This window comes from Sinohyriopsis cumingii, chromosome 17 (genome assembly GCF_028554795.1).
Source record: "Sinohyriopsis cumingii isolate HCF-2022 chromosome 17, ASM2855479v2, whole genome shotgun sequence".
NCBI lineage: Eukaryota > Metazoa > Mollusca > Bivalvia > Unionida > Unionidae > Sinohyriopsis > Sinohyriopsis cumingii.
Genome location: NC_142977.1, coordinates 37,762,972 through 37,787,283, shown reverse-complemented (window position 1 = coordinate 37,787,283; position 24,312 = coordinate 37,762,972). Strand labels below are relative to the sequence as shown.

The window sequence follows — 24,312 nt, the reverse complement described above, 5'->3', positions numbered from 1 at the left end:
AATAAATTAGACAAATAGTATTATTATACAAATGGACCAAGAATTTCAGCCGCATCCTGTGCTCGTCAATTACGAGGCATCTCGCGACGGCATTGTTAGAAACCGCAAACTGAAGAAGCCGGTTGGTACCGTAAATAATCACGGGTATTTGATGTTTGGTGCCGGGGGAAAAATTTATCTTGTTCACAGGGTGGTATTTGAAGCATTTAACGGATTAATCGAGAATGGGCTTGTGATTGATCATATTAATAATAATAAGACTGATAATTCTCTTATAAACTTGCAAGCCATCTCTCAGAGTGAAAACAATAAAAAAGGCCAAACCGGTAAATACCCAAAGAAAGCAAAACCCGTAAAGTCATTTGATACAACAACTCACGAGGAAAAAATATTTCACTCCATGCATGCGGCAGGAAAATACTTTGACATTTGTAGAGCCTCAATACGAAAAGTAGCAGAACGAGTATATCAAACAGCGATCTCAAAAAAGACCGGGCATAGAATTCGATTTTCATATATAACAGAAATTAGCGAGTGACGAAGTCACCGTGACAAGGCCACCATGACAGTGTGAAACGTTATTGTCTGTTCCGGAAGAAAACAAAGTATGAACACCTCGGAATTGATACACGGGGGTTTCATTTTTTTTTATTTAAAAACAAGATGTTTTATAAGAATAATGAATATCGAAGACATCAATAATATATTAGCCGAGATTTCAAAATTAAAAAATCAAGGAATTGAATTATCTGATGGTCTCGACAGTGAAAAAATATTATCCGATTATGAGATTATTAACGAACAATCAAAACGGGGGCGTTTTACCCTGGCCCGCGAGTACTTTTTTATAAAACGATTACAACATACGATCAATGAAAACTTGTACCACAATGACGCAAATGCATTCATTGGACTATTCACTGCCGTTGAAATAATACGAAAAAAACTCGGACGTGTTTATGAACGACGCCGGGAGATTTCTAGCAAGATCAAAAACATTAGAAGGATTATAGACGAAAACTCCGGCGAGAAATTAGAAATTGCTTCGCAATTGTAATAATGGTAGGCGAATCACTTACTACTCGGCTAGCCAGAGAGCGGCTAGCAGCGCTTAAAAAGTTTATACCGTTACGAGACAGGGTCCGAGAACAACTTCAAACGCGGCAGCAACTACAAACCGATTTTACTGTTGGAAGCGAACAACTCTTTGCCCCGGTAACTAAAGCGACCAAAGATGTTACGGCGGCAACAGTACCCGTCCTCGATGCGCTTGAAAAGATAGTGGCAGAGACAAAACAAACAAAAGGTCTTTAGAAACACTCCCTGCGAAAATAGCGGCTGCTACAACACGGAGGCCACCACCACTCGCTATAACGGAACCACAAGAACCCTATGTTACAATGGCCGATGAAGAAGAACTAGGCGCCACCGCAAGAGAACCAGAAGAAGAAATACCAGAAGAAGAAATACCGGAAGAAATACCAGAAGAAGAAATACCGGAAGAAGAAATACCGGAAGAAAAAGAAGAGAATATACCCCGTGTTATACTCAAGAAGAGCACAATAGATGAAATTAGAGGCTTCAGCCATGAAGAATTAATTAATTTTGCTGCCAACAATTTTGCTAAGAGCATACGAGATAAGAAGCATATCAACAGCGGTTACGAGAAAAATATAAAGTCGTTAAAGGATTGGACAAGAATGGTGTATTTAGCGAGTAAATATAAAGATGCATTACCACTGCGTGATAATAAATATATAATATTCCACAATAAAGTAAAAAGTATAAAACCAAAAAAAGGAAAAGGATACTCTGTTGGTAAAGAATCCTACGGCGTTACCTGTCCTGGTAGTGTTCTCAGTGATATATCACGGCTAGAGGTACTAATTGGAGGAAAACGAGCCGGAAATAACTCTCCGGAAATAATCAATGAGGCCGCTGATATTTGCAAGCGGTTATTTGCAGGCGGTATCATGGACATTAATGCATATCGAACGCTCATAGACGAGTTAGTGGATGATTAAAAAGATTATAAAATTATAAAATTATAAAATTATCGTTTTTGTTAATTTTTGACCGTTTTTTGACTGTTTTTGGCCATTTTTTGACTGTTTTTGGCCATTTTTTGACTGTTTTTGGCCATTTTTTGAGGGCAGAAACCCAAGGAAATCATTTAGAGAAAATCGATGTTTTTCTGAAAAATCGAGAAAAAAACGACTATAGGCAACAAAAAACGACCAAAAATGACTAAAAATCAAGAAAAAACCAGAAAAAACCAGATTTTTATCGAGGGCAAAAACCCAAGGAAATTTTGATAAAATTTATTCCGGTTTTCCACACGGCGGTGGGGGGGGGGGTAATCAATCACTGGTGATCACAATCACTGGTGATCACAATCACTGGTGATCACAATCACTGGTGATCACAATCACTAATTGGAAAACTGGTGTTTTTAATAAGGATGATCATACACTACAACCACGATAAACCAGTACTCGTCTACGTGGTAAACTCGCGATTGCCTGTTTACCGCGCGTACTATGGAGATGGTCTCGGTAGCACCATTGCGGGGTTATTTACAAGAATGGCTCCAAAAGTAGCGCCGTTAGCCAAACAATTAGGAATGAAGGCTATTGATGTTATTCGTGATAAGGGTATTAGTGCCATTGGAGATGTTGCCGGAAAGGCGCTTTCAGCCGCGCGGGACAAACTAATGTCGTTGGTGAAATCCAAGAGATTCTCAAAAAGAAAACAGAAACCACCGGTAATGCCATCAACGACAGTGATGCCTGCAAATGTCAGTAAAGTAATAAATAACGCCGTGGAAGAAAAATTAGAGTCGTTGGTGACTTCGCCATCAGCCGATGCGGCAACCAACGCGCTCATGAACGCGATAGCGGGGAGTGGTCTACGACGAAAAAATCGCAATTGAAAACATCAACATGATAAATAATAGAATGTTTGCGCGAACCGCTGACCCCGCGTTTGATATGGATGCCCCAGTGCGCAGGGATGATTCTGTCCGTGATTATCAATTTTATTCTTGTTATGCAGCGCAACCTGACCTACGATCGCGAATTGAACTTCAAGTCCAAGATACCAGTAAATATTTTTTGCCGTGTGAAGCGTTTATCGAAATTGAGGGAGAACTCGTGACAAATGCCGCCGATAATGCACCATACGCAGATGACCATCGTGTTCGAGTTGGCTTCGTCAACAACGGTATCATGGCGTTATTTGAGAGCGCCAGATATCTTATTGACGGGCGAGAAATTGAATCAATAGAACGCGAGGTTGATGTTGCAACGACGATAATTGGGTTGGCGAGATACTCGGATGATTATACAAGATCGGCGGGCCCATCTATAATGTTCGCAAAGGACACCACTAATAACGCTGACCATCTTCAGTACGTTAACGTGCTGGTGGAAAGAGATACCGCAACTGACCCACAGGCTGAAGCAAATAACCCAGACCGCAGAGCAAGACCAGGCGCTAATTTCAATATTATAAAAAGTCTTAACGATAATTACAATATGGGATTCGCAACACGAGTAGGGATGTTGCAAGGACCACGCCGACAGTTTTCATGCGCGATTCCACTCCATCACATATTTGGATTCTGCAGAAATGTTAGAAAAGTTATCTATGGGGCTAAGCATACAATCGCGCTGACGCGAAGGGGCGTTGATAACAATGCAATATGGCATGCTGCTGGCGTCGCTGCCGGTAAAGTCGTTTTAACTAAAATGGCATTGTGGATGCCGGTGCTGACTCCATCAGTTACCACGGAAGCACGATTGTTAGCATTTATGGAACAGGGAGGAAAATCGTTGTTGAGTTGGCTAGCGGTAACAACTGATGCTAAAGAGGATAACGTCGCCGATACGTTTACATGGCACCTGGCATCAAAACAAGGTGTTTCAGCCCCGCGTCATATATTCATAGCGCTACAGAATAGGGAACGATTGGGCAGTCAAGAACGCAGCCATATGATATTTGATCAATTAGGAGTCAGGGATGTTTCGCTGAGAATAAACGGACAACAGGAACCATCCGAGGATATACAGCTTAATTACGGCGACAACCATATCGCACGTGTGTATCATCGATTGCTGTCATATATGGGTCGTGATCAAAACGTCGACACTGGTTTGCAAATATCACAACTTGATTTTAAAAACCTGTATCCGATTTATTATTTTTCGCTGGAACATCTTGATTTAACGAGACAATCCGTCGTTGATATACACTTCCGAGCTCGTATAGCCCCGGGTGGTGTTAATTACAGAGCGGTTGCTGTCATCCTCAGCGATAAATCAATGCTGCTAGAAGGTGTTGGTGGACGAATGAGAATCGTTGATGCGCCAGTGGAAAACATGTAATTGAAAGCATAAACGCGTTTACAATAAATGTCGTATAGTGTCGTCAGTGTAGAGTTGACTGATGGTCAAGTCAAGAAATTACGATCAAAGTCGGCTAAACAATGCGGGACCACAATAACGCTGAAGCCGTCGCAGATGGCAGGTGGTAATCATAAGATATCGTTGACGGCGCGTCAAATAAAACATTTCAATGATGCGATGAAGAATAAAAAGGGAGTTCAAATAGATTTTTCAGCCGCAGCAATTAAAAACATGGAAAAGACCGGTGGGATATTTCCGCTGTTAGCTGCGATTCCAGCGTTGATTGCCGCGGCGGCCCCAGCAGTGGCTAAGGCGGCGGCGTTGGGGGCCGTTGGTACCGCGGCGGGGATGGCATTGAAGAAGGCAACCGGGAAAGGCTACAAAAAAAAACGACCCGTGGCCGGAAAGGGTCTAAGACTACCGGGGACCCCGTATTCATGGTACTCGGGGAAGGGTCTAAGACTACCGGGAACCGTTTATTGACTCCAATGTCTAATTTTGATTTAATAGATGCCGCAAACGCGCTAGCGATAAAAAACTTCAGAGGTGTTTTTATGAGGGATCAATTACCGGCGGCACCAAGGAATATTGAAACCGGCATAATTAACCTCGATGGGTCCTCCGGAGCGGGAACTCATTGGGTTGCATACGCGATTGATCCGCGTGCGATCGTCTATTTTGATTCATACGGGTTAGCCCCGCCGAAAGAGTTCATGCGGTATATCCGGGCGTGTTCAGCCCCGGCGTGTTCAGCCCGGGTTTTTTATTCCACGCTGCCAACACAGCAATTAAGTGACCCACCGATATGTGGCCGTGAGGTATTGAACGTACTCGCGGCGATTTCATCATCGCGGAAACCACCTCATGTGGTTGTAAACGAATACACTAGTGGGGTCGTAGAGGCCCGGCGGGTTAATTAGAAACGCTGTTTTTTTTTACAATAATAATGATTGATATCTGGGGACGACCGGTTTCGGCGCTGAAAGAATCCAAGGAAACGCCCGCCACCGATGACATAAAAAAACTAATCGAGGATGAAATCGCTGATACGTTGAATTTAACAAGTGTTGACCCAGGCGAAATAGTTGTATTTCAAGACCGCCAGGGTAAATTGAAATCCAGTAATGTGTCGCTGGATGACGTTTTAATACGACAGCGTGATGCCGCCGAGGACGCTATCGCGTTGTATACCGGCGACGGACGACTCAAACCGGGTGAACATCTATCGACGATAACATTAATCCGAGACGGTTTTACAAGGTTGGATAAATCGGTGACCGAACTTGACGCGCAGGTGAAAAAATCTATCACCGATATACAGCTCACTACCGCTAGTTTTTTCGGGACCCCGACGGTAACCGAACCGAATCTTGCGGGGATAAAAACTACTATTTCGGAGTTTACAACGCTGTCGGGTCAATTTTACACGTTGCGAAAAAATTTTAACAGGGTCGATAACAACTTCGATAAATTCTTTGGTAAAAAAAATACCAAGCTGGATGAGATTACAACAACTATAAATGATATCACTGCGTATGGACAGGAAATAGTAACGCTCAAAACCGAGGTTGAAGCGAACAAAAAAAGTATAGACTCGCATGAACGGGGAATAGAAATAATCAAAATTAATGTTGCAACGATCATAAATGATGTAGACACGCATAAAAAGAAAATAAAAATACTCGGCGATAATGTTATAGCGAACAAAAAAAGTATAGACGGGCATGAAGAGGAAATAGGAATAATCAAATTTATTGTTGAAGCTATTAAAGACGGACTACCGAAAGTAGCAGAGCAATTCGAAAAAATAAAAATCCATCATGAGAACATCATCAACACAGTATACACAATTCAGCATGGATCATTCGATTGGACTCCTACACAGAATACAGTAGATATCACCGCAACTGTTAAGGGCATTTATCGATTGACATTGATTTCGGCGATGCAGTTTAGTATATCATCGTCGAGTTCATCCGGGTTTAACAATACAGTGTCAACAATCATTGACAAGGACACAATTGAACGGATTGTGATTAAGGCCGTTGATAGCAGTCTATTTAGGACAAACATCACATGGTATGCGGAATTTGTAGTGGATCTAAGTAATTAAAAACACTAGCTCTTTTAAAATAAAAATGACCACCAAGGAAATTGAATCAGAGGTATCACCGACGTCACATCAATATCGATTCGATACCGCAAAAGAATTCTCCGCGAACTTGAAAACGCTTTCCGAACAATACCGCGCAAAAATAAAAAAATACCGTCGTAAAATAACCGCCATCGACGCGGTCGTGTACTCGGTGTCGGGTATAGTGGCCGGTACCGGCGTCGTTTTATCCACGGTGACCACGATAGCCCCGATCGCTGTTCCAATCGCCGTCTCCGCGATGACAACAATTGCTGGAGTCGCCAACGCAATCACTAGGAAGATATCATCGTGTTTTCAGAAAAAACTCAACGAGTATACAGTAAAACATCAAATAGTATCCGACGCGTACTCGAAATTATCCGGGTTGATCTCGTTGTCAATTGATAATTTGTTCGTATCCGATGTTGAATTCTCCACGATGGTCCAGTTGTATAGCTCCGCGATGTCAAAAATCGAGGATTTTCAACTGGAAGCCGGAACCACCTAGTTGTTGAAATTAGACACTAAAGACAACGAATAATAATAATGTCGCTGAACCCCGAAGGGTCTCAATTACTTCAGCGGATCGCGGAGAATACCACTCCGGTACAAACAAATATGATATCGATAACGTCAACGAAGCCAGAATTCAGTGTGAACTTCCCATCGCCGGTTCCAGTAAAGGAAATAGCGCTGGCAAAATTGCGAGTATATCACAGTTGGCCTAATATCCGAGCGGACGCATTTAACGGACAACAACCTAATAACTCGCTGGTTTTTGCATGGACAAATAAGCCCGATGGGACCCCAGACTGGAATGAGGTTACAATACCAACTGGGTCATACCAAATAGAACAAATCAATAAGGAATTTCAACGCAGGATAAAATCGATCACAGGAAAGGAATCAAAAATCGCTATTACGGTTCATGAACCGACGTTATCGTCGACGATTGAAATAAGCACACCGGGGTATATGGTTGATATTTATAACAGTTCAATAAGAACCATACTAGGATGGCCTAAGAATCCACCCGAGGACTTGCACACGAATGTGAAATCGTATCATGAAATTACCCCCCGGTATCTAAATAATTTATCTACTATAAAAAGCACGTTATCACCCAGTTGGTTTTTATTTCAACACAGGAATATCATGCAGTGGTATTTTCAGCATAAGAAAACTACTGAATCGGTCGCCATATTAACATTTATTTTAAGTGATATCACTGATATGTTTGCCGAGATTAATCATTATTACCAATTACAACTAGAACAGCTACGGGAAACAAAAAAACGAAAACACGTTGAGGTGTTAAATCAACTTATATCAGACATGGAATATATCAATGAACGAGTCGTTAAAATAATATCCGATAACAGCGATGGTAGTAAACAAAAATTCCTAACCGAGTATAATATCACAGAAGCCGATTTACCCGATTTCAAGTTTCCAGGATACAACGCGCCAGAACTAAGAAAGTCTCTTAATGATTTTCTCGGTCCATCAACTTATATCCTCAGACACGATAACGGAGATGATGGTAGGCATATTGCCCCGTACAACGTAAATATCGCATCGGTGATAGCAATCAATCTAGTGTGCGATGTTATCGAAGGGAGTTACCAGGCAGATACCAAGCAATCAAATCAAGCTCAACAGGGATATATCCTTTATTCATTTTCACCAACAGCCCCCCCGGGATTTTTGATCATTGAGAGTCCGATTAATCCGGTCTATATGCGATGCCATAATCGGTTTTTAACGAGAATTAATTTCAGACTTACCGATCAGTCAAATAACCTAATTGACCTACAAGAGGAGGAGTTAGTGATCACTCTGTTTGTAAGATCATAGCAGCAGAGGGGGCGATGATATCGACGCGGTCGTCGATGTGCTTACCGGACGCTGACGACGCTGGGGATCGACGCGCAGAAGGTATTAATTAAACCAAATGACGTCACCATCGTGTAAGATGGACCGACGTCGTTTTTTTTTTTACCAGCGCTGATTACACCGGATCCGCTGAGTGCAGAAAGTAATAATTAAGCAAAATAACGATTGGACAAAATGTCCGATTCGCCCCCTCTGCTGCTTCACCATACCTAAAATCATATGTCAATAAAATGTAATGATATGTCACAATACTGAAATGATTTATCACAATATTGAAATGATAACACACACTACAATGCTGAAATTAAGTCACAAAATTGAAATGATCGGCCATGATATCAAAATCATGTCACCATACTGAAATCATTTCACCATAATGCAATGATGTGTCACCATACTGAATGATATTTCATAATACTAAAATGATATGTCACAAAACTGAAATATGTCACACTATAATACTGAAATTATGTCACAATACTGAAAAGATTTGCCTTGAAATTAAAATTATATGTCAAAATACTGAGATGAAATGTCACCATAATGTAATGATATGCCACCATACTGTAATGATATTTCACCATACTAAAGTAATGTCACAATTCTGTAATGATATTTCACCATACTAAAATGATATATCACAATAGTGAAATATTCAGAATATTAAATTTTAAGTATTCTAATTATCTGAAAGCGAAGCAGACTAATATATTGATCTGTTAGCCATACAATTTAATATATTTCCTGGAGTACCAATTTGCATGCGCTTCGTGCTTGCTGCAAACGAACAAATTCTTCTGTTGAAACAACACGACATCAAGTGCCGACAAAAATATAATTTCTTAAAACGACCCTAAAAATGGCATAAGAAAAGAGACCAAAGGAAAGGAAGAAATGAATAGTAGCTCAGTGGTTTTAGTTACACTCAAACACTTGCTAACTGTTATGCTCAGATATATGTGATACGATATTAACCACTTGTGACATCAAAGGAAATGAATTAATGATACAATAGCACCAAGTAATAAGAAGCTACTTTCTAAAATGATTTCCAATAATAATAATAATAATAATAATAAATGTAATGATGAGAGAGATCTGAGTCGATCACATGACAGAAATTTGCAATTGGCGGATTCAACTTGTCTCTTCAATGGACCCAACGAAAACTTTTTTGCACCAGTGGTGACTTGATAAAGTTAACTTCATTTGGAGCACAGTTTCCTGAAAACATTTCACAAAATAGGAATTGCTTGTGAAAATTTATCAGACGTCCGCAACCATCCCAATATGTTGGTTGGCAAAAGGATTTTGTTTTCTGGCTGATGAGAGTTTGGGCTGCTGATCCATGTTTGTTTCCATTATATAAAAAAAAACCAGTTCACACCCAAAAATTGAAGTCAACATAAAGAAACAGAAAGGCATGCAACCAGAACGAGAAACCGGCCGAGTCATACCAAAGAGATAAAAATGGTAATAACAGCTGCCTCGCATGGCGCTCAATGTTAAAAGGTTAGTGTTAGGACTGGTCGGCCTGTTGTCAGAATAATGTGACTGGGAAGGACATCATACTACATGTTTGCAGCATTATGCCCCAGTGCTTTACATCACTATAAACTGCCACACTCCACACATCATAGCGATATGACTGAAACATTGTTAAAGCTACGTTAACAAATCCAAAATCACACTCCTTGAGTCAAAGCGTACAATCAATCCGACCACCGGAGCATCGGGTATGCTCCAGAAGAACTGACACATCGAGATGAAATAATTGCGTTTATTCCATTGTTCGAAAAATTAGGAAAAAGAGAAAAATGTTAAAAACTGGAGATGATGGTCACATTGGAAAAACAAAATGCACTTTTGACAAAAGACATTTATTTACCTAACATAATTGTTTCGTGTCACAGGACCAGTACATGGGCGTGAAATTTAAGTCTATAACTTTGAAGATATGCATAGTGAAGTGTTGAAAGGAACTTTTGCCTTGCCCGAGTTACAATAAGTGACGAAGAAAGTAAATTACGTGTACGATATTGAAAGCAATATCAATCAAAGATTATGGAAAGTGAGAAAATATTAAGCCGTGTAATACAATTTCCGGTGGAAGAGATATCCAAAATGTGTTAAAAAGTCATTGTGCTTAGATTTTTAAGGGCCTTAACCGTGTTACACACGACCGTCCCTTCATTATCACACGCGAACAATAATACCACATTGGTGATACCAAAAATACTTTAGTTTCCTTGGACGAAATACAAAGTATTAAGCCTGACTGCGCATGTGGTATTGAAGAATACATACATGAAAGTAACTGGGCAAAAACCGTTGATTCATAAATAGAGCCTTTTGTATTGGTCACAAACGTTTAAAGCAAAGACACGAAAATGTGATACGACCAAAGACAATCTCACGTTTATTATTCACGTATATTTATTTCAGATAGGAGAATAAAATTTACTTCCACATTTAATGAAAACAAACTTACCATCTTGGCTCGGGGCCTACGAGTGTCAAAGCTCTGAGCGCTATCCTCTTGTGTAGATTCCATCTCTCAACCGCAACAGCAACTATCAGACTTCCCAAGAACAGCATTATAGTGTCCTGTTGGAATTGGTAAGAAATTAAGATTATATCTTGCACGTAAACAATATTTTCTACGGTGTAGAAACTTCTTGCAGAAATGCTTTGCCATGAACTCGATCTCAGTACGTTGTTACACAATGACAGCGTATTCGATAACACATTTAGTTAAAGATAAGTAAATACATATTGTCACACACACAATATATATATAGAATTTGCTAAAAATGTGCACTAACATATCATTTAATTTTTTTTTTGTATTAATAGAGGAAAATTCGATATAGCGAAATTTCTGTCACCAGTAAATAGTCAACCCAATCCTATCCCTACTACCTTCTAAAAATATAGATTGTAATAATTATCGATTTTAAAAGTTCGTGAAGACATTCCTACCTCAGCATAGTTGAAACACACTTCTCTAGCTCCCATAATTCCAAGAAGTGGAAATAAGAAGATAGGAATCAGGGAGGTCACGGCGATTGGCATGACCTCTAGGACCCAGAAAGTCCCCATTATGATGACTGCATATGCGCCTTTCGATACCTACAAAACAGTATTAAATACGTAGATTATTGTCTTGGGTCATGATTAACCCATCCTAGCATTACGGAGAACTCAAACTGCTTTTAAGGAGTTAGATTGCTGACTACTCTGAACTCAGTTATTTTGGTATTCAGGGCACAGTCATCATCAAACAGGAGATCATGAACAGTTACTTCCTGTAACTTCCTCTTTGCCTTATGGTCCCCTTAAATTTAGGGTCTTGTCGTCAGTACGGTATCTGATTTCTGTCACAGTCTAATAGTCACCGAATGCAGTCATAAGCATAACAGAGAAGATGGGTTTGCTAACGTATTTGATAAAAGTACAAAGAAGCATGTCTATAACGAAACTATAGGAACCCTAAAAAATCATTTAATTCTATCCAAAATTCATTATATTCGTCTTATAATACATTCATTAGGTTGGAAACGGTACCCAGTTTCGGTTCGTACTAACCGTAAATTCGTCATCTTGGTATTCATACTAAACGTGTTTTACTTTAAACGTTTTGAAGAAATTTTGTAAGATATGGTCACATTTTGCACGGATTACAAATCTATGAGGGTTGAAGCCACTATCTATCAAACGTAACATGACACATACTTTTCGATGTGATCATGCTTTGTAGAATAGATCTGATACATCTACCGCTTAACGAAAGAGGGGACACATGGAGGTAGCCTATTTCCGTGTGATGCGTTTCTTAATATTTCACCTGAAAGGTTTTTCGACTTGTTTTTAAGAGAATGCAATTTAAATAAAAAATATGTAAACCCCGTACTGGAAGGATTTTATCTTGCTTTTGATATTTTCTTTCATTTGCGTGTTTTTGTCTGAAGTTTTTGCATTATATTTTCTCTGTACGTGTCTTGTGGTACATTGTTTTGAAGAGAGGGGTGTCATTGTGTTGATTTGTTCACAATTGTCCTGAATTTGCTATTTTTTTGGCCACTTGCTTTATCCTCATAGAACTATATATACAAGATTATACGCTAACCATTGCACATACATGCATTAATGCATACATGAACACACACACACACGCACACACACATACATACATACATACATACATACATACATACATAGCATTACAAAATGTGAAAATCATGAATCTATTGCTATTCTGAATCAATTCAGAAAAGTGTTGTTTCGATAATATTAACATATGTATATTAGACAGACAATTTAGAATATATGTACATGTATTTTAGACAGAAAACTTAGAAATATGTATTTTAGACAGTGTTGTTTCGATACTATTTAGAATATATGTATATTAGACACACAGTGTTGTTTGTTACTGTATAGAATATATGTATATTAAACAGACTGTGCTGTTTTAATCCTATTTAGAATATATGTATATCAGACAGACTATGTTGTTTGAATAATAATTAGAATATATATATATATATATATATATATATATATATATATATATATATATATATATATATATATATATATATATATATTAGACAGAGTGTTGTTTTACTACTATTTAGAATATATGCGTATTAGACAGACATTAATGTTTGAATAATGTTTGAATACTATTTAGAATATATGCGTATTAGACAGACATTAATGTTTGAATACTATTTAGAATATATGTATATTAGACAGACAGTGTTGCTTTAATACTCTCTAGAATATATGTGTATTAGACAGACTGTTGTTTTACTACTATTTAGAATATATGTGTATTAGACAGACTGTGTTGTTTTACTACTATTTAGAATATATGTGTATTAGACAGACTGTGTTGTTTTAATACTATTTAGAATATATGCATAAAGCACCGGTATGTGTCGTGCATCCGACTACATATAATTAAATAAGTTTTGTCCTTATTACCCTCGTGATGAGGAGTTTTGTTTGTCTGATAATAATAATAATAATAATAATCTAAGAACGCACCTATTGTTTAGATCTCAAGTAACATCAAAACCAGCAGCAATGCCATCTAGAAGATGCAAAAGAGAGAAATTTGAGACCTTTTGCTTTTTGGTTGGCGTTAATGGCACCTTTGAAGCATTTCTGGCTTTTTCATACCTAGGGAGCTAACTATTTTATCCAAGTACGGAACTAGGCAGACTTCTCAGGCTGGCCTATGCGAGTATAGAACCCGCGATGCTTAAATTACAAGTCCAATGTGAATGGCCCGTTGGTGGTGCAAGAAAAACAGTTTTGGACGTAATTTATTTTTAAAAGGACGTACAACATCCTTTAAAAAATTCGCAATACACCTGCTGAGTTTGCATTTTTGTAAAAACAAACATACGAATATGTTATTACCATGTGATGACTATTTCGGTGAGGTGGAGTTACAATAGACTTGTTAAGTGTCTGGTTTCAACGGGTTTGGCGCACTGTCGACCCTAGGTATGCGATATTATTAACGATGTGGGGAAGTAGTTTTATTGCAGTACAAAATACGTCACACTGAAAAGGTGAATCTGATTAGGACGACAAGTGCTGACGACAGGTGCCACGCATTGAAATATGGGGTAATAAACAACAAGTTAATGTTTCTACTTTTCAATGTAAAGACTGTTGTTGACACGACGGCTGTAGTATAGTACTGATTACAACATGTCAATGACCGAATACGACCGAATTATATTTTTCCTCCAAGGGTGGCTTTCATAATAACCGACACATGATCTTATCTCCACTTAAGATATTTTCTGTATATTTTCATGTACGTTGTCGTGTACACATAGGATCAAATTTACTTCTTTGATATGGAAATCGAATTTCGTCCTTGCATAGGGATGCTGATTGAGATTTTCTTTATTAATTTTAATAGACTCCAATATTTAAAAGTGTCAATGTTGTACTGTATTCAAAATGTAAAGCAGAGTCATTTCCTACTTTTCCAGGTCGTGGATGAAGGCAGGTGTACTGCATCCTAAATCCGTACTAAGCACGTGTCCTTGCTATTGTCGTTCTTGTCTATACCTCAGTGTCAACTTCTGTGCATATATGTAAACGTCACCGCTAATGGGTTATGTAGTTTTGGAAGATAAATTGTAAAGATACCGGGCAGACATGTCAAATAGCCATGATGCATTGTCCTTATTTCATTCTCGTGGGTCGGTGGTTCTTCCCGGGATTTTCCAGGGTTCTTCCTCCACCAATTATACTGGCCGCCATGTATAGCCTATCTTGTGCTGAAAAATGGCATTAAACCCTACAAAAACAAATCCTTAGTTCAAATGGTTAACGAGGAAAACTGAAGAAGAGGCGTGAAAAACAAAAACAAAAAGAAAAAAAAGAAAAACACCAATCTCCTAAACCAGGAAAACCCCGCAAACAAAACACACCCCAACCCCAAAAATAAACAACACGTATACTTTGACTAATGATAACATCTTTACCGAGTTACACCAGATTTTAGTCAAATGAAAAGCGTAAGTGAAAATTGGTTCAACCTAGTACCTCTGTGATATAAAACATAAGTAAAAGAACCTTTAAATGTTGATTCGTGACCTTGACATTGAGAATATAATATGCAATGCATCTCATCTACAGACAATAAGCAAATATGTCAAGCATAATGCAGTTATCTTCAACGGTGGTTCAGTTAAATAGCGAAACGTAAATGTCAATGAAACTTAAACTATTGACCTTTACCCTTGACCAGAATCTTAAACTATTGACCTTTAACCTTGACCTGAAATTTAAACTATTGAACTTTACCATTGACCTGAAACATAAACTATTAAGCGATGCCTTTAATCATGTTAAAAGGACCTGTCATATGTGGAATTCTACACCCAATTTAGTCATGATATTTAAGTATACCGATGAACAGACAGACGAAAAGGCCTCGAAAATAAAGAAATATAAAGGACAAATTATGTATATCAATGGAAGACCGAAGAAGAAATATTTTCCCTTTGTTTATTTTGAAAACTAAGCCACATGGTGGAAGATAGAGTATGTTTATTTCCAAGAGTGTTCCGAAATTGTCAAGATGACAGCTGACGTAAAAATTCGACATAAATTTTTACCAAACTTTTGACGTTCCTATTCTTTTTTTTTGCAAATCTTCTCTGAATATGTACACCTCGCATTTAAATTATAATTAGATATACACTGCTATCCAATCAAAAATCATCTGCTACAATAAAAAAAATTACCATGATCTCATATATTGTCAATTTGATCGTAATGTCATACATAGTACAAGACGGTCAATGACAAAACAGTCTAGCACAGCTCACAATGGTAAAAGTCTGAGATATTCCGAAGGATTTACGTATACAATAGAAACATGTTGTAAACATGAGTATGTAACCAGTGGAGATTCTGAATGAATGCGAATAGAAGCACAAATACATGGGTTAAAAAAGTACACCAAGGTCGTTATGTGCGGAACGATTTCTTGAAAATTTCGCAACACTATATATTGATAGATAGATAGAATATTAGTTCTTTGCTATTACTAGTGTACATGAATTTGAGATATAATTTAATATTTACTAATGTAGTCGCTGACAAGCAGTACAATGAGCACTTTTTAATTATGCATTCTACTACCAAACACAGATCAAAGATGAATATAACTTCCAGCTGGAAACTGGCCGAGTTTGTATAATTAATTTCAATATGTTTCCTTTAGAATCAACCTTGGGTTTTTAGTTTACGTCAGGTGATACAAGTCGGTCAAACATTCACGCGTCAAGGCACGTTGAAAATTAATTTTCGACTCAGAAATTGAGGAAACTGTAATTTAGACTTTATTTTAACCAGAACTATATTTTTGCCATAAAAGCTAAAACACTGAAATCATTGATATATAACGTATCCATAACAGTTATAAAATCTGACAAGTGTCAGTGATTATTTTGGATACACTTTGTACCAATAATGGATAAACCATCGCAAATTGTTATGCTTCCTGTCGCATATTTTAATTTTCATCACACTAATGAAGGATCGACCATTTATATTTCGGGAAGTGGTGGGGACTGTGAGTTTCTATATATTCAAGATATTCTTGTTTCAATTAACCTCAGAATAATTATTTTTTCTTTAACTATTGTAATAAACATAATTATATTCTTTTTCTACGACCAAAGCAATAATAATGCTTTATTTCAGGCTGTTCGGGGAAAACAGCCAGGATATTTGTAAGAATCACAGTCCTTACGTTTTGCCTCTCTCCTCCCTAAAATTAAGCCCAGAATTTACACCTGGTTACAGTCTTCCCCTTCCCGGCCTTTTGCCTACCAGTCTAATACTTATACCTAGGTCCAGACAGACACACAAGCAGACACACGTGTATACATATACACAATGGAGCAATCGTATGGACAGGTGAAATATGTACAGTTAAATGGATATGAAAATAGTACACGTGTTGTAGAGTGGCCATACCGTCCGGATCTCTAAGTATTATCATACAGGTGACATAAATGAAGAGGCTTAGAATTATTTACCTGTACAATGCCATAAATCACTAACCTTAGATTCGCCAACCAATGGTAATGGAAGAAGAAGAAGAGGCAGAAGTATCACAATCAGAGGATTTTTCCAGCGCCATAGGGATCTACAACAACCCAGGAAGCCCATGATTATCCTCGTACCGTGCTCCAGAGATTCAGTACAAACACCGAATGTCTCAAATGTCTTTGCGTGTACATGCAAATCTGGAATATGAGTGTTTGTATCATGTGACCGGTCTAATCTTTTACATGTATTCATTTACGGTTAATATATTGTATCTTGGCGCTGACCCGATGGCCTTTTGTGCTAATTTTCACACAAAGCACATTTTACCTGCAATTAGATAATCTAATAATAATATGATAGATATTGCTGGTATTTATTACACATCTCTTGGCTATACGAACATTTGTAATGTTTGCACAAGGATTACGCTGTTGAGCACAACACGGATCTTATACAAGAGTGTGCACACTACTGCACAGAGAGAGAGAGAGAGAGAGAGAGAGAGAGAGAGAGAGAGAGAGAAAGAGAGAGAGAGAGATGTTTGCTGTGTATAACATATCATTCTGTGCGTGTCTGTAAACGATTTTCTGCTTCATGTGATTTACTACCATTGTACATCATACTGCTTGTTTTGTGTCACTGTGAACCGAGACCATAATAATTGACAATACGAAGAAGGACTGTAACAGAGTCAGTATACACAAGTTTCTGTACATACAAGGCCATAATACAAGAATCGGGTCAATAATTTGATAACGCTTGACATTTGTTGGAAAAGATATATAATGTACACTCGCTGAGTATCATTTCACCGATGCAGCCGACCCCAAACACGTCCTTTGAAGTTAAGGACAATATGTTGGAAGTGTTTTGTAGAATTATTGGCTTATAACAAAATACCATAACATGATTTGCATACAAAGTTTTCAGTGATGCATCAAACTTTTAGAATAAATTCTTTTCTTCTTCAGACTTTGGCATTTATATAAGTGTGTGTGTGTGATTCGGATTTTTAACGTAGCGTTAACAATTTTTCAGTCATATCGCTACGATGTCGGCAATGTGGCAGTTTATATTTATGTCTAGCACTTTGGCCATTTATGTAAGAATTTGACGCGAACATGCATTTTATAACCGTTATAAATGTCAAACACACACACACACACACACACACACACACACATACATACATACATAGATGTATATAAATATAAATATATATATATATATATATATATATATATATATATATATATATATATATATATATATATATATATATATATATATATATATATATATATATATATATATATCATACAGGTTAGATCATTTTTAATTCGTACTCTACGGACATTCGAACCCAGGTCCGCGGGTAAACGGCACCCATCGCCTTGCTGCCACACACCAGCCCATATTCCATCACGACCAAGAACGCATCACAATAAAACGATGCTCTTTAACCGGTGTTATATGCACTCGTGTGTAGCAGGCATCTGGTCACAACTAGTACTTCCAGCTCGGTACCCAACGAATGTAGTTCTAGTCTATTATTAGAACATTTTTTCCTCAGTAGTGAATGGGGATACCCTACGGACAATGGGAATTAGCATTACAGAACCCCTTGGGACACTCTACGGACAATGGAAATTTAACATGGCGAAAAATCGTGGGACACTCTACGGACAAGGGGAATTAACATGGGAATAAATCGTGGGACACTCTACGGACAAGGGGAATTTAACATGGGAATAAATCGTGGGACACTCTACGGACAAGGGGAATTTTTAAAAATTTTTTAAAAAAGGGGTAGGCAATGGAAAGGCTATCTCTTTTCGAGAAATATGGCTGGCCCTGAAAAGGGCCTTTGGGTTTTCTTCTTCTTCTTCGTCTAATTTCTTCTTTTCCTCCACCAAGTTCTTATTTTATCTCCTACACTCTTCTTCTCTTTCTTTTTTTCTTCTCCTCCTCTTCTTTCTTCTTCTCTTCCTCCTCTTCTTTCTTCCTCTTTTCATTTTCTTCTTCTTTTTCAATTTTTTCATTCCATTCTCTCATCCTTATCCTTTCCTCTTCATCCTCCTTTTCCTCCTTTATTTCTTTCAACAGATCACTTATGATTACCTTCATTTTTCGTAAATTGTTTATCTCCATCTTCACTCTATGGGGACTATATGAGTAGTGATCCTCGTTTAAGTTAACCAACATTTGCTCAAACATTCCTAAATTGTCCATGACGTTTTGCAATTTTTCCATTTTGTTAAGGTGGTTTGAAGCCATCTTCTTTTTTTATTCTTTGCAGAATGGTTTGAACCACTAATACTGTGGGTTCTTATACAAAAAGCGCGGACGTGATGGAAAACATCCCCCTAAAAACATAAAATTGATCTTACCTAGATCATAACCAAACAACGTGCGGACGTGAAGGAAAACATTCCCACTTTTCTCATTTCATATAATCAAACCCAAACTATACTCTCCACATACTCTAAGAAACAATAAATAAACCCATAATCTACTATTCACACAAACATACCTGAGCTCTTACAAACACAAACACAAACACACAATCACACAAACACATACCCTCACATTTTTTGAAAAAGAGTTAGTGTTTATAATCACACTACTCTACCTACACACATTGGCAAATGGATTGTTATTTCTTTTCTAGAGTATTGGGGTAGCCCTGAAAAGGACTGTTTTTGGAACTTCAGAGGCACCTGGCTAATGGTGGCACCTTCCGGGTCTGGCACCACAGACACAACGCCTACTCCAGTCATTGGTCCAATTGACTGAAGTTGTTGGAAGAGCTGACGGGGGGTGAGTGGCTTCACTATCCCACTCCTCCGTTTGCGGAATAGTGAACACTTCTTCTTCTTCTTCCCTTTGTCTTCTTTCTCTTCTATTCCTCATTCGAGGATGAACAATTACCTCTTGTTGTGGTTGTAACTGTGGTGCAGTCATTACTTGTGGAGGTTCCATCACCCAGGGCTTCACCTCACATTTCTCTATCATGAACACGTGAGACCTTATCCCTCTCTTTTTTTCTACCTCTTCTTTCAGTTTTCTTTCTTCTTCCTCTTGTTCTATCCTGGCTTCTTCCACAAGGGTCTCTGCAGTCAGCTCATTCAGGAGGCATCTGGCATACTCCAGATGCATCTGAAGTTCCATCAATTTACTCAGTCTGCTGCTCATTTTTCTAGTGTTGAACAATCAACAAGGGTAGCTGGACTGCCGAACGAGTTTCAATTTATACTGAAAGCGCGGACGTGAAGGAAAACATCCCCCTAATAACATAAAATTCATCTTACCTAGATCATAACCAAAACAACAACAACAACGCGCGGACCTAAAAGAAACACTCACTCACTTTTTTATGCTACCCATCACCATTTTAAAATTTTTTATTAATCACTTCAATAGACTATCCACATACTCAAAGCAATTCAATCTAACTCCAAATATACACCTCAAACACCAAAAAGACATCATTTTAATCTACTATCCATACCAACTTACTTTATCACTTACTAACACTAACACACCAACACATACCTTCACATTTTTAAAAGCAAGAGTTAGTGTTTATTTTCACACTACTCTACCTACACACATTGGCAAATCGATCGTTATTTCTTTTCTAGAGTATTGGGGTAGCCCTGAAAAGGGCTGTTTTTTTTGTTTGCTATGGCATTCTTTTTTTAGTTCTAAGAATGCGATGTCCTCTGATTATAGACTTTCTGGCGATAGGTCTGCTTCTTCGGAAAGAGAAGAAGAACTCTTTGGTGTCGATACGGCAATCGACAAAGCCTCTGTCAGCTTCAGGTTGCTGCTGCTGTTGTTGTTGTTGCTGTTGTTGCTGCTGTTGCTGCTGTCTCTGAAGTCTGTACTTCTCTGTCCATTCTTCTTTTTCTCTGTTCATTTCTTCTCTGAAGAGCTCTTCTATTAGGTCTTCAGTGATTTTTAACATTCTCACATTCTCTATTTCTTCTGGCTTCGGTATCAGACTGTGTCTGACCCTATGCAGATTCACGTAGGCTTCGTTGAGCTTAGCTAGTTTGGAGCACATCTTCGTAGGAGGATGAGTCGACAATGGATGGCTAGACTGGAAACAACCCCGGTTCTTAAAGTCAAAGCGCGGACGTGAAGGACAACATCCCCCACACGGTTTTTTCGAGCCGCAACGTTCATGAGAGGGATAGTAAGAAATCAAAGAGCATCAATCCAACATTCTTCTAGGTAAACAAAAGACAAAGACATTTTTTTCAAAACACAACATTTTTTATTCAAAAATCACTTAACACTAAACATCAACTCTAACATTTTTAACAATAATCCAACACTATAACATCTAACATTTTTTTCAAATCACTAACATTTTTTTTTTCAATGGATAATTTACTTTAAACAGGGCTGACAACGTTGTGAATGAAATTGTGATTTCCACTGTTGGAAATCATTAGGCCATTGATGGACACTACGTTTCCTAGCTTGAGACAAAAGATAAGCATAATGGTCACAAAACCATCGATCTACTTTCACATCGTTTCTAGCAGAAGAACGAGGATCAAAATGAGTCACTAAATGTTCTAAGGAATAGCCTAGGCTGCGATGATGCAGATAATACACACAATATTGTCCACACACCAAGGAATCTGTGCCTTGTAATTTCACATTATTGAATCGGGTGGTTTGAGCATTTCTTCTCATAAAGTCAATGATATCGTCTTCCAAAGGGGGCAATCCGTACGAATCAAAATATTCCACACATCCTTCTTGAGGAAAGTAGACGGCTACCCAGTGGGTTCCTGGGAGATGACTGTCGTCCGTGTTGATCACGTAAGCTTGATGGTCTTTAGGTTTGCGATGAGGGAGTTCATCTTTAGCACAGACGACAGGATTCCAAGAAGCTGTATACGAACTGTGGTTCAAAAGGTAATAAAGTTCCCAGGTATCCATTGTTTTCTGTGTTGTTTTTTTCTTCTTCTTCACAGGTAATAATAAGTCGTCAATTCGATCCTGACTTTTTGCTTGAAAATGTCTGACGAATAAACGGTTATTCGTTCTGTTTCCTCACTCTGATTTAGGAGAGCTTCGATACGATGGATCTCTTGACTGGTTAATGGTGGACAAGAATGTTCACGCAAGTCTTTATACCACTGGTGCAACACGTCTTTGTTCGAGATGAGACTCCAAGCATCGTCCAGATACTCGTCCAATTTTTCTTCTTGACTTAACATCAGGCATTTATCGTGTTGAATTTGACTGGGATGATCGTTTTGACATCCATAACAATTTTTCTTGATCAATTCCGTCATTTTATCGACCAAGTGTTTGGCAAAACAGGAGACTAAATGGGCTTCTTGTTCTGGCCATCTCGATTTCATCATGATCACTTCTTCTTCTTCCACAGTCTCCTTACATTCCATGTCCAAAGTTTATCCACTAGGTAAAGAGGGATAACAGTCTTCCATGGCTTCTAGTAATCTAGAATGACTTCTCTCAAACTATTGATTTCTATGGTATTATCAAATTCGGCATACAGGATGACGTTCACCGTTACATCAGGGTCTCGGTTTGCAAACTGAATTTCCACACGAATTTGGCCGGATTTTATAGGGTGGAAATGTCCCTCGTCGCTGCCTTGGTCTGGAGTGAAATCGAAAGCCCACAAAGCATAACCTCCTGCGTAATCCTCGTACGTAATGCCGTGACTGGTGTTGGTTCCTAACTGGCCGGTGGCTTCGTACAGGGACAAGTACGATCTCAAGTAATTCTTCTTCTCAAAGTCAGGTTCGAAAGGTCGGGTACACAAGGTCTTGCCATCGCGACTGACTTCGATCTTGGACACGCCAAAGTGTTGAAAGTAGAAAGGATTTTTTTCGACAGCTCCGTTGAAGGCTGTATTCTCGACGATACCAACGATTAAACGTTTGGGTAGCTGTCCTTGGAACAGATGATCTTCGATCATGGATCGCTGTCCCTTGGGAATGGTGAACGTTTTCACTTCCACGCGTCGTATGGGATACTTGGCAGTCGTTCTGCTCAACGTCTGACTGATGTCGTTACCCACTTTAGGTAACACTTCCACACAGCGTATGTAGAGCCTGGCTTCCTCGATGACAGTTTTGCAAACAGTAGTACCTATCAAATGGAAAGCGGCACTGCTACGATTCAGTCTCAGGCGAACATTCACCCCGTTTAGCAAATATTTCTCTTGCAACCACATGTCCAGATGTAAACGATCCATCAGTTCTAAACTTTGTCCGTTTTTGATTTTGTCTCTTCGTTCTACAAATCCGTCATTGTTTGGTGTTTTGCTTGCATCAGTTTCGAATCTTTCAAACTGGCCTGCTTCGTCAGCTTCCCATAGCACACAGGCATTGAGATGAGTGTTCTTGGCATCTATTCCGTACGTCAAGAGATTTTCCAGGTACGCTCGATAAGGGTAAGTATCCATGCTGCTGCTGACCAGTTTGTTGTTCAAGTACAAGTCCACTCCGCTAAACAAGGAATGCATGAAATTGTTGACGGGAGCTATTACCTCATCGCCATCTAGGGTCGAATTGTCCTCATCGACAACTTTGACTTTCAAGTACAAGTAACTGCTATTCAGATCGATGTAATCTTCGGGTTGTCCTTTGATTTCAAACTCGATGGGAGCTGAGGCTGTCAATGAGGAGACGGGGTGAAATTCCACCCACTGGGATTCTTGCATCGTCATCATGGTGGGGGGGCATGGCAAACAGATCCAGTTCCGTCTTGGAACAAGCGCAAGACTCTCGGTGCATCATTTTTCTCTGTGTCTCAATAATCGAAAACGTCTAAGTCTCGAACGGTTCTTCTTTTCTTAGCCTTTCTCGCTTGAAGTCTGGTGTGCGACCGGCAATAGGTGTCGAAGAGGAGGAGGATGTCTGAGCGGGGGATATCGGTTCTTGTTTCACTTCTGTCTTCACTTCTGTCTTCACTTTCTTTTTCTCTTGTGATGAAGAAGGGGTGGCCATCATCTTTTTAATCCATCCAATTCTGGAGGTAGGTGGTGTTGTTAACTTGCGTACTTTTTCTGGTGGAGTTTGAAACCCTCCTTCTTCTTCTTCTTCTTCTTTTCCTTTTTCTGTCTTGGTCACTGGTACTGGTACTGGTACTGGTGATGGTGCTGGACTTTTCATCAAGGTCTTAAAATCTTTCAGAGTGGGTAGAGCTGTTTCGTCTAAAGCTTTCTGGTGAAAGAGTTGCAGTCGTTGCAAGAGTTGACCGTACTTTTGCGATTTTTCTGTT

General features: G+C 38.7%; 1 protein-coding gene across 1 annotated transcript in view; it reads right to left on the bottom strand.

The window, feature by feature from the left end:
- Positions 1-17,250, bottom strand: part of LOC149778446 (Na(+)/citrate cotransporter-like) — a 61,230-nt gene extending 43,980 nt beyond the window's left edge. Inside the window, exons 1-3 of the mRNA XM_089939282.1 lie at positions 17,047-17,250; positions 11,419-11,568; positions 10,928-11,043 (exon numbers count right to left, since the gene is read on the bottom strand). Coding sequence (XP_089795408.1) covers positions 10,928-11,043; positions 11,419-11,568; positions 17,047-17,154 — 374 coding nt within the window. The 5' untranslated portion in view covers positions 17,155-17,250. The remainder of the gene's footprint in view (positions 1-10,927; positions 11,044-11,418; positions 11,569-17,046) is intronic.
- Between the last annotated feature and the right edge of the window lie 7,062 nt (positions 17,251-24,312).